The sequence below is a fragment of the Podarcis erhardii genome (assembly GCF_964252035.2).
Source record: "Podarcis erhardii genome assembly, chromosome: 10".
NCBI lineage: Eukaryota > Metazoa > Chordata > Lepidosauria > Squamata > Lacertidae > Podarcis > Podarcis erhardii.
The window spans coordinates 45,878,835-45,890,942 of record NC_138500.1 but is presented as its reverse complement, the minus strand read 5'-3'; the positions used below and the strand labels follow the sequence as shown (position 1 = coordinate 45,890,942).

The following is a 12,108-nucleotide window of genomic DNA, read 5'->3' as shown; positions in this document are numbered from 1 at the left end:
TTTTCAAGATTCATATACTACCATTTAATTTTGGCATGCTTTGTCATTGAGCTTACCAGATGATGTCAGTTTCAAAATGTATTCTGTAATATTGAAAACATCCCCTCACCAGTGCCAGCTTCATACGAATTGTAGCATGGCAATAAAATATTGATTTTTACTATGTAAGTGTTCAGTGCTTCTTGAGTGGATGGGGAGAAGGGTGTTTTCAGGTGTTTGTATTTTGTACTTTTTCTTACAGTCGAGTCAACTGTAAAGATAATCTGCTTTTAAGTACACATCACATTAATTAGCTATTCAATAGTCTCTCTTGTTTTGGATTGAAAGCCACCAAACCTAGTTAGTGCTTGAGCAGACAAACGTGAAGGCTGGGTTAAAACTATAGTGAACTCCCTTTGTCGTTTCTGTAGAGAGAGTGGTTTTGTGTAGGACCGTTCAAAAATGCAAGTTTTCCTTCTCCACCTTTAAATGGTGGAGTCTGTTAATAGCTTCTGGCCATTATTTTTGTTGATAGTTTAAATTGGGCCAGATCAGAGGGGTGCCTAACCACTATCTCCCATCTTGGAAGTCCAGGTCTCTGACATTTGTGGCAACCCAGTACAGTATTTAGAACCTTCGGTTTTGCCTAATTAAAAAAAATATAGATACCACTGTGTGAGACTGCTATACCCAGAACTAACAGCTGCTTCAAGCTGTTGTTGCTTCAAGAAATCTTTCTGCATACTCCATAAGTTTTTATACCCAATTCTTCCTTTGCTGGGACTTCTGCTTCTTTCCATTTTGGGGCGAGTAACATTCTTGCCGCTGTAGCAACTAGATCTGAAAACCCATCTCCACCCGTTGCATTACAAGCTCGTGCCGATTCCTGGCTAGGCTCCAACCCGCTACGCAGAGGCATAAAGGACCGGCCGGTAGGCGGGGAAAAACTACACTTCCCGGCATGCAACGAGCCCGCTCTGCCCTTCCTTTCTCCGGCGGCGCGCGTCATTTCCGGTGTTCGTTGAATCCACTCGAACGCGCAGCTGCGGCTCCGGGCACGAGGCGGCTGGGAAGATTCGAGTAGCGGCCTGGAAGCCCGACCGCGCCGTCAACATGGTGAGCCTCGAGTCTAATAATCCCCTCCCCTCCGTCCCTCTTCGCTGAGGGGGAGCCGGAGCCCGTCGTGTCTGAGGTGGGGAAGGGAACCGAAGGTTCCAGAATTACCGGAAAGGGGGAGGGGAGGGGAGCCGGTGACGGAGAGGCCCCTGGGCCCCGCTCTCCTTGGGCGGCGCCGTCCACGGTCGGTAGGATGCTGGGGCCTTCAGGCCTTCAGGCCGTCCCCGTCGCCTTTCCTCGGCCCGAGGAGGAAGGGTCGCCTCCCTCCCCCTTCGGTGCGCAGGCGGCGCTTAAAGGCAGCCGGCGCCAGAGACAAAGGAAGCCGCAGCTGGGGCGGGGGGGGGGAGGGACTCCGGAGAGGCCTCTTGGTTGTACTTCCATGCAGTCACTTCATAGGGTTGGAAGGGATCCCGAGGGTCATCTAGCCCAACCCCCTGCAATGCAGGAATCTCGCGTAGAGAGCCAACCTTTTATGATTCAAAATCTCGCCTCCCGAGTTCATTGGGGATTTGTGTGAAGACTCCTTTCAGGGGAGCCTGGCTGCTGCCATGCCTACGGCGTCGCATATCTCACACACACACACACACACCCCGCCCTTTTCCTTAAATTTCCATGTGGTGATTTGCCCCGCAGTTCACGTTGCATTCTGCAGCAGGGGTGGGGGGCCTGGATCTGGTGGGTGGACCACATCCTTGTTTCCTTCCCCAAGTTTGACAGGTGGGCGAGGCTACCCGTATTTGCCCTTGTTGTTTGAAACCAAGCAGCAGAGGCAGAGAGGCATGTAAAGTGCTGAGCATCATCTGATCATTGAGCCTGGCGACGCCATGTGTGTGGCATTCTGCAGGAACTAGCAGCCGTCTGATCGGCGGGTCTTACAAAGTCCCATGCACAGTACTGTGGTACCTTGGGTTACATACGCTTCAGGTTACATACGCTTCAGGTTACAGACTCCGCTAACCCAGAAATAGTGCTTCAGGTTAAGAACTCTGCTTCAGGATAAGTACAGAAATCGGGCTCCGGCGGCGCGGCAGCAGCAGCAGGAGGCACCATTAGCTAAATTGGTGCTTCAGGTTAAGAACGGACCTCTGGAACGAATTAAGTACTTAACCCGAGGTACCACTGTACTTTGCAAGACCTGATTATCAGAGCTTGGGAAGCTTTGCGGACAGTGTGTCTTTAGCTGCCCCACACTTGACAATAGCAGGTACAAGACAGGCTCGTGTATCTTGACCAAAATGGCCTGGTGGGCCGTGTGGGCATTATTTGGCCTGCGGTCAAGATATTCCTCATCGCTGTTCTGCAGCTGTAAGCTCTTGTTTGGTTGTTTGATTTGTGTGTACATTTTACACCTGAGGAGGGACAAGCATGCTCAGCTTATTCCCCAAACATCACCATACTGTTGCCTTCCACAAATTGGAGGATGAAGTGCTTCTACTCATTGAGGCTCCACATGTGATCTAGAACCCTGCTTTTGTAAGATTTTTTATAATAATAATAATAATAATAATAATTTTTATTTATATCCCGCCCTCCCCAGCCGAAGCTGGGCTCAGGGCGGCTAACAACAATCAAAATAATCCAACATTCTAAAAACATTCATTATAAAATTAATTAAAATCAAATTGATGGCAACCATTAAGCAAAATTCTGTGCAGATTGCCAGAGGAGGGGGTCAGGCTGCGCCCTGACCAAAGGCCTGGTGGAACAGCTCTGTTAAATTTGTATGTCGCCCTTCACCTGACGACCACAGGGCAGTTGACAACATTAAAAACAAAAACAAAATGAGAACAAAATACATAATAAAATGAAAACAAACCAATTGCTTCTCTCCCGCAAACACATTTAAAAGATCATAGAATGTTAAATCAGCCCAAGACCTGGTTACAGAGTAACATTTTTGCTGGGCACCTAAAGATGTGTGATGAAAGCACCAGGTGGACTCCTTGTGAAGAGCATTCCACAAATGGGAAGCCACTGCAGAAAAGACCTGATCTTGTGCTGCCATGCTCCAGCCCTCTTGGGGAGGTACTCAAAGAAGCACCTCAGATGATGATTGCAGGGTATGGGTTGGTTCATACTTTAAATCACACTGTCAGCCTCCATCCTAGCCCCCAAATAGAAAATGCTGTCCACTTCATACTCATGAGGGGCAATGACAGTGGTGATCTGGGAGGCAGAACTTAGTGCTCTGGTACCTGTTAGTGTGTAGGATTTATAAGTGAACATCATGCCTGAAAGGAGCAATAGTCACAATGTGAGGAATTCAGAAATTATATAACACTCATAGTAAGTGGATGGCAAGGTGTAAAATTATTATTTGAAAATTAAGTCTTTACTATATGCTAATTGGCATTTTGTTTCCTATTATTTCAGGCATCCTTATCCCTAGCACCTGTGAATATCTTCAAGGCTGGTGCTGATGAAGAGAGAGCAGAGACAGCCCGTTTGGCAAGTCTAATATTCATTGACACTTGATATCTAGAACTGTAGTTGCACCTGTATATGTTTCGCTATAAAAGAAAGCTTGAGCTTATTCTGCTTGGGGTCATATTTATAATTTCCTCTTTTTTATTCCAGTCATCTTTTGTTGGGGCTATTGCCATTGGAGATCTAGTTAAAAGCACTTTGGGACCTAAGGGCATGGTAAGTTATTTGTAATTTCTGAAATACATTGTTTTTGTCACTGTTACCACTTTTGAGTCAAATATTAAATATCTTCAAATATGGACCTTCAGGACAAGATTCTCCTTAGTACTGGAAGAGAAGGCACAGTGACAGTAACCAACGATGGCGCAACTATCTTAAAAGCTATTGGAGTGGACAACCCTGCAGCCAAGGTTTTGGTTGGTATGTTTGACTAAATCCATTATGGGGATATTTTATTTTGCTAAATTAAAAGATTGTAGATTGTTTGCTTCCTGTGAAAAGTACGCTGTGTTCCCAGTCTGACATTATTCACCACATCATGCTGGTTCTTGAACCAAAGCAGTCAAACTTAGACGTAAAGAAAAAGCTGGATGGTGCTGCTTAAGCGTTGCATAATGCTGTATTTGCTTCTCATGACATAGCACCCTATCCTGGGCACATACAGCCTTGCCTATAGTATGACAGTGCAGTTAGAGAGATCCTGTTTTTATCTCTGATTTCTGTATAGCCGTGTAGAATGCCAACATAATATTTCAATATTAAAGCTTGTGTGGTAACGTTCTCCTCACAGATATGTCCAAGGTTCAAGATGACGAAGTTGGAGATGGAACTACTTCAGTAACTGTTCTGGCAGCTGAATTGCTAAGGGTAATAAATAGTTCCATTTTTTAAAAACACTGAAAATGTATGCTGAAATGCTAAGTTGAAGTTTTTTTGCTGCAACAAACTAATATAGCTAACTTTATAGAATATGTATAAGGTATACTGATAAAAAAAATTTGGGAGTTTTTATTTGTTGAAGATTCCAGGTAATCTTATTTAAGCTATTACATCATTGAGACAACTGAAATAAGGAACAAGAAAGTGGCATGTGTTTGCCGGAGAGTACACTTGTTACTGTTTTACTTGCAACTGCATTAAGATAAACTAAATACTTTTATTTTTCTAGGAGGCAGAATTATTGATTGCCAGAAAAATCCACCCTCAGACCATTATTGCAGGTTGGAGAGAAGCCACAAAAGCAGCAAGAGAAGCCTTGGTGAAATCTGCTGTGGATCATGGGTTAGTTCTAGTCACAGACAACAGGCATTTGTCTCTCAGATTGTTAAGGTCCAATATCATGTAACTAATGACAGGTGTGTGCAGCCAAACAAAAAGGAAAGTAGCATTAAGAGCTGAATGGTGCTTGCACTTAAAGAGGTGTTTCCTGCTATTTGAAACATACAACTTCGTTGTAATATTCGACCAATAAGCAAAATAGTCTTGAAATTTATCCCGAGCATTCTTCTACTACTACTACTAATTTATTTATACCCCACCCATCTGGCTGGGTTTCCCCAGCCACTCTGGGCAGCTCAAAACAGATTAAAAACGTTCTAAATTCTGCAGTATATTATTTTAGATCTTGCTGTATTTATTTATGAAAAACATGTTTTAAAGACAGTGGTGTCGGATGCAAATGGCTTCTTCCCTCTTTAGTTTTCTATTTTTCCAACTACTTTAAATATTTTACAGTGGCTATTATGGAAAGAATAGCCTCCCTGTTCTAGATTCTTTTGTCCTAGTGAACCAGACTTCTTCACACCTGGCTAGGACAGTGTTCTAGGACAGTATCCTATATTTTGAATAAAATTGTCTTGTATTAGAAGAAATTGACCTGTGTTGCAAAACTTTGATTTATACCAGAGTTCAAAAATGTGCTAGATACAGAGGGAAAGGAAGGACTGGGTGTATGGCACATTAATGAGGCAAAACCCTATTGTACTGCTGTTGATTCATGGATTTTAAATGCTGAGGTTCTGCATTTGAAAAAATAAAATCCATGATTCATGGATTAATTTAGTCTCTTCAGTATGCAGATGAAACATTGGACATCTTTATGTGAAAATGCAGTTTCTTCTAAACTACAAATAGTGCAGCACATGCTATTAGGCATCTGCATGGGCTTACAGTATTTTTGTTCTTAACATTTGAAGATAATGTCTTCCAAGTTTGGGTAGCGGCTTGTTAGGTTGGTGTAGGTGGGTGGTTGTTATTCGAAAGTAGAGTGTCAGAAGCCTTGCAATTATATGCAGAACTTTGCTGTGTGGTTCTCTGGATCAAGGCCATATATTTTAGTGGTGATCCAAGATGTGCTTTTAAGTTTACTTTTTCTGCTTTTCAGGGGAAATGAAGCTTCATTTCACAAAGACTTGATGAATATTGCAGAAACCACACTCTCTTCAAAATTGCTTACTCATCATAAAGATCACTTTGCAAAACTTGCAGTAGATGCTGTCCTTAGGCTGAAGGGATCTGGTAATCTGGAAGCTATTCATATCATCAAGAAACTAGGAGGAAGTCTAATAGACTCCTACTTGGATGAAGGTATAATTTTGCTTACTGGTAATAATTCAGTAAATTATGTCAAAGCAAGGAACCTTGTCATTGCTTACTATGAAGATAAAATAGCAGGCTTTCCACTAAGCCAGTTTAAAACATTTTTTACTGTCACATAAGCCATAACACCAGACAGTGTTTTTTTTTAAAAAAAATGGTGCCTGCTTTATTCCTACAGGCTTGCACTGGGAGAAAACTAGCTCACAATTCCTGTCTTAGTGCTATGCCCAAACCAGGGATCATAGTTTGTTTCACTCTAAGTAAACTGATCTGTGATCATCTTTGCTTACCGCTCATTGTTTGTAGGAGTGAAACAAACACAATCACTGGTTCAGATATAGCGCTGAAAATGGAAGGAACAAGATGGGTTATGGCTTACTGTGATATATGAGTGCAGCCAGTATTTGTATATTTCTATTAGCCTTGGTAAAATTTTGAAGGCAAGTTCCAATGTAATATTTTGCATGCAGAGAAGGGCCTCTGAAAGCTATTTCCATATATGTGAAACGTAAGTGGATCATGTTTACATTGCTTCCTGAATGGTTTTAAATCACAGGATTACCTATGTAAACTGAATGTTTGCCCATTCTGAGAAACCTTTTCATATTTATGCACTTGGGTCACTTCATAATGTATTGTACGAATTAAGCATCTGAAGTAGTATCAAATTATCTACATTTAAGAAGCTAAGTATCTTCTGATCCTATTACTGTTTCATTTTGGTCTGTCTTATGTGTTCCTTGATGCTTCATATGATTTTGGGGGAATACTGTTTTGTTTTATTCAGTTTTATTCAGCTGTTTGAATCTATTTCTATGACAGTTTGAGTGAAAAGAGACCCAGGCAACCTGTTCAGTTTCATAAAATATGCCCGATAATCCTTGCTGCTATAACAAAAGTCTGATTCTTCTTCATTTTAGGTTTTCTGTTGGATAAAAAAATTGGAGTCAACCAGCCAAAAAGGATTGAAAATGCAAAAATCCTTATCGCAAATACTGGCATGGATACTGATAAAATTAAGGTACGCAATTTTTGTGGTGCAAATCCTAGTGAAGTCAAAGCAGTTGAGCTATTTTTAAATATTGTCATATTTATTTCTTAGATATTTGGCTCCCGTGTAAGAGTGGATTCCACAGCAAAAGTGGCAGAAATTGAACAAGCAGAAAAAGAGAAAATGAAGGAGAAGGTTGAACGTATTCTGAAGCATGGAATAAACTGCTTTATCAACAGGTATGTATTATGCTGAGGGATGTTTGGAACATGCTGACTGACCCTTCAGAGCCTCTGCTGACAAGCCTGTAACTACATAGTGGCACAGTTCACACATCACCTTAAACCACAGCTTAAAACAAACTGTAGTTTAGTGTGAGCAAACAGCATTCTGGTGCAAGGTGCTCAGAAATTCCCACATCACTCCTTCCTCATATCTGCTTCTGCTGCCGCCATGCCATACCATGGATGAAAGCTAGAGCCTGGCTTGTTGAACCCAAGAACAAAACCTTGGTTACTAGTCTTTAACAGTTAAAGTCATACACGGTGTTTAAAAATCATTGTACTGTTAAGCACTATGGAAGTTTTTGTTGAGATAAATTAAGATATGTTTTCTGCCACATTATTATGAGCACCTTTTCTTATTACAGGCAATTGATCTATAACTACCCAGAACAGATGTTTGCTGCTGCTGGTGTTATGGCTATTGAACATGCAGATTTTGCTGGAGTTGAACGTCTAGCTCTTGTTACAGGTACAGAATTATTTTTAACCTGCCTTTTGTTACACAAGGGATCCCAGAATGTGGTACAGTAAAAAACCCAAAAAACCCACAACTGCATAATAAAAGTAAACCAGCAGCACCAGAAAAAACATGCCAGTAATAACCAGGAATCACATAGTAAATACTTTACCTTGACGGCAAAGTACCATCCATTGAACAAAGGATCTGAACTTCTACACGTCTTCTTCTTTTTTTTTTTTACAACATACTGTAAATCTGATTTCTTTCTTAGCTATTCGGGAAAGTTACACAAGAACCCAGCTTCTTTGCTGCTTGTGGGCCAACCATGAGAGCTGAAATTGGCTACCAATACATTTTTTAAACTTTTTTTGCACTATGATAGTGAGGATGTCTCCATAATTTAAGGTGAAAGGTGGCATATCAGCATAGTAGTTTCTTTAAAACAAAACACACACAGAGAGAGAGAGAGAGAGAGAGAGAAACTGATGAACATACATATTGCTCTTACTTCTTTTCATAAAAGCTTATTTTCAAAGTTCAGGTTTGTATGTCTACTAAGTAAACAGTTACTAAAACTATTTTACACTTGTGGTGGGAAAAGGCTAACACGAAGTTGCATTCATTCTCAGGTGGTGAAATTGCTTCAACTTTTGACCATCCAGAATTGGTGAAGCTAGGAAGCTGCAAGCTGATTGAAGAAGTCATGATTGGTGAAGATAAACTTCTTCATTTCTCTGGAGTTGCCATGGGTAGGTTTTGCTGCTCAGTGTTGGACAGAACAATCATATGCACCAGCTACCGTCCACTGCTGTGTCTGTGGAGCATTCATGCTTTACCCAAGGAAGGGAGGAGAAGATACCCACAGTCTGAAAATTTTAAAAACAACAGGCACGTCCCTGGAAACTATCAGGGATGGTGGTTAGCAGCAGTGCTCATATGTTACCCACACATGGAAAGAGCAGTGACCCCAACACCTCTACCACCTTGAGACAGAATAACACCTTTTGCAGGTATGCAAAAGGAAATGCCTGAATATGCAACAAGAGCAGCTACAGAGCAACCATCTCTGGTAGCTCAGTTCATCTAGTGGGGGGAGGGGGGTTATTGGTTTGTTGCTGTTTCTTGTTTTTATGCTTTTATATAGTGAACTGCCCTGAGACCTGCAGATGGTACATATATTTTAACAATAATTAATAATAATAATAACCAGTCCACACTATGCGGCTTTAGGATTTGGCTTGATAGGCAGCAGGGCAGCAGGTTCAATGTCCTTTTATATGTAGGAGACAGGATTTTGTTGGAAATATTTTTATTGCTTTTCCTTACCTTTTTATACCTTTTAGGTGAAGCATGCACCGTAGTTCTGCGTGGTGCAACACAACAGATCATAGATGAAGCGGAAAGATCTCTGCATGATGCACTGTGTGTTCTTGCCCAGACTGTAAAAGATACTAGAACGGTGTATGGTGGAGGTAAATATACAGTGTTCTTATTTTAACTCCAGCAATTGAAAGTTTAACTTTAATACTTGCTCAGGTTAGTTACAAGGTGTCTGTTTGTTTCCTAACTCATAGGCTGCTCAGAGATGTTAATGGCTAATGCTGTCTGGGAGCTTGCAAAGAGAACACCAGGCAAGGAATCTGTAGCAATGGAGTCTTTCGCTAAGGCCTTGAGCACGGTAAACTAGTGTTTGGTTCTCTTTACTACCAGTATAACAAAGCACAATGCTCTGGAAAGCTAATAATTATGAGGAGGAGGCTGAGCACCCACATGACATTTACTGGTTGTTGGTCATTGCAAAGTCTTTCAAGATGGTAGTTTTCAGGTTTGTGGCTCATGCAGCCAAACTGTGCCCTTGTTAACCAAGGAAGAGTAACATTACCTATCTTCCTCTAGGCCCTTTCCCATGTTTCTTTTGACTTGGCTGGCTTTACATAGCGTTATTTCTAAGCGCTTTTACAACATGGGTTGGCTTTCTCTCTCTCCAAACCAATTGTAGCAGGATTCCCTTGAACCAGGAAGGGAGGACTGTGGCCCTCCAGATGTTGTTGGACTCCAGCTTCCATCAGCCCTGTCCAATGTGGCCAGTGGTCAGGGATAATGGTTCGCTAGCCCTGACCTAAGCAGAGATCTGGGATTCTCTTGTAAACTTGTTTCTCTTCAGTGAATGGGAGGGATTGCCAAAGATTGTCAGTATTGACAAATTCAGATTCTGCATCAAGGATACACATATTTTGAGTAAGGATAGTGCAATAGTGCAATAGTAACTAATAGCGCTTATATGTGTGCTGTGCATTATTGTTATTTATTTTTGCAACTGGCATGTAGTTTGCAGGTTTGTTCTTTGCCAAATGGTACAACAAGCCTGCTTTATTTTGTTAGCTCCCAACTATCATCGCTGATAATGCTGGCTATGACAGTGCAGATTTGGTTTCCCAGCTTCGAGCTGCTCATATTGAAGGGAAAACCACGTATGGACTTGGTAAGGATTTTTATATATAGTTTATATGTTTTATTTTTAAAAAATGCACCTTTGTGTAACTGAGACTAATAAACACTTGCAGTGGGAATAGAAGCTGCTTTGGGGTGCTTTATATTCAACAACAGCAGTGAAAATTAAAATCAGGCGTAAGACTGAATTTCACTAAATGCAAATTCCACTTGAAAATGTGTAGACCTTTAATTAAAATCAGTATCATTTAATCAGTGCCAAGATAGAAAATGGAAAACAATTATGGAAATGGGATGCTTGCCTTATTAACACTGAGAAACTTTTTTTTTTTTAATCTCTTGAAGACATGAAGGAGGCTACCATTGCAGACATGGCAACTCTGGGAGTGGTGGAAAGCTTTCAAGTGAAACGGCAAGTTTTGCTGAGTGCTGCTGAAGCTGCAGAGGTGATTCTCCGTGTCGATGATATTATTAAAGCAGCTCCAAGGTAAAACCCAAAGCTTTCCCAGTTCTTGCGAGACAATGCCGTAATCAATCTTTATCAGAAAAACAATTGATTTGAACTATAATTTCCTAATAATAGGTATGCTTCTATGTTTATGAAATTTTGTTATGGTTGTACATTTGATGCTACCGACTAATAGAGGATATACTCCCATCAAGGTACCATCAGTGTCCTATTTGGTCTAGTAGGATCTGTTCCAGGTTTTGAGGCCTGAGGATGTGGCCAAGGGAGTTGAAGCAGTGGGACTGAAAACATACCCCCTTGGCACTTGCCTTCCTTGCCTGATTCAGAATAATCAGAAGGGATCCAGCATGTGGTGAACTCATACATGAAGATCTGTGGGGAGGCCCTCTTGATGGAGCTGCAATTAATTGACTGATACACAGCGCAGGAGGAAGGACTTTCTTGGTGTTGGTTGTCTGACTGTTGAATTCCCTCCCCCTTAGATGTATCTGGTGCCAACTCTCTTGTAGATACACTAATTTGTCCAGGAATCTGTGGTAGTGAGCCAAATGATGGTTTTATCCTCTTGACTTGTAGCTATCTCTGCCTGCTACTGTTACAAATTGAAATATCATTGTAACCTACTCTGGGATTACCTGGGCAATTAAGAGTGGACTGAGAAGGCTATTGCTGATGAACTAAATAACAAACATGTACAAACACTTTTAGGTTCTTAACATTCTAGGCTTGCAATAAACTTGGAGACACTTCTTTCCTCCCAACATTTTCGTGTACTGAATTCTAATTCTTCTTGCAGGAAAAGAGTACCAGATCGTTATCCGTGTTGAGTATTCCGTGGTCAATAAAAACACGTGGACCAGAAGTTTGCAAAATACGTTGTGCCCTTCAGACCGATTTGAAGAATAAAGGGATGGAATATTGAGCTTTGGCATGTGATCATTCTTTTGTTGGTTTAACTTATATTGCTTCAAAAAGACCAATTCATTCTTATTGTATAACATCTATACTTCCCCACCATCCTCTTTGTAGTACCGCATAATAAAAGTTTCAAATTGTTTTGACTTTCCATTTACCTTGGTATAGTACCGGAGTGTGCGCTTTTTATTGGAAAGACCTTCAAATGCATACATGTGAAACAATGAGAGCACAATTCAGATAATATGCAGGTGGCTGATCATGAAAGCAAAGTTTACTGCTAGTATTTAAAAATGTCATCCTGTGTGATCCTTTTATTAAGCATTGCATGAAGATAATGCAAGCCACTAAACCTTAGCTAGTTGTGTGCTTATCACATCTCGGCAAGGAGGAAGTAATCTGAACTCTCACTGTTTTT

The 12,108-nt window shown here is 41.2% G+C and overlaps 1 protein-coding gene across 1 annotated transcript; it reads left to right on the top strand.

Moving 5' to 3' along the window:
- Positions 1-920: 920 nt before the first annotated feature.
- CCT2 (chaperonin containing TCP1 subunit 2) lies at positions 921-11,828 on the top strand. Its single transcript, XM_081878544.1, has 16 exons — positions 921-1,095; positions 3,469-3,543; positions 3,673-3,738; positions 3,831-3,942; positions 4,313-4,389; positions 4,691-4,803; positions 5,906-6,108; positions 7,041-7,141; positions 7,223-7,350; positions 7,761-7,864; positions 8,485-8,604; positions 9,199-9,327; positions 9,430-9,533; positions 10,238-10,337; positions 10,652-10,793; positions 11,572-11,828. The coding sequence occupies exons 1-16, from the start codon at positions 1,093-1,095 to the stop codon at positions 11,600-11,602; spliced, it is 1,608 nt and encodes a 535-aa protein (XP_081734670.1). The 5' UTR covers positions 921-1,092; the 3' UTR covers positions 11,603-11,828.
- The last annotated feature ends 280 nt before the right edge of the window (positions 11,829-12,108 follow it).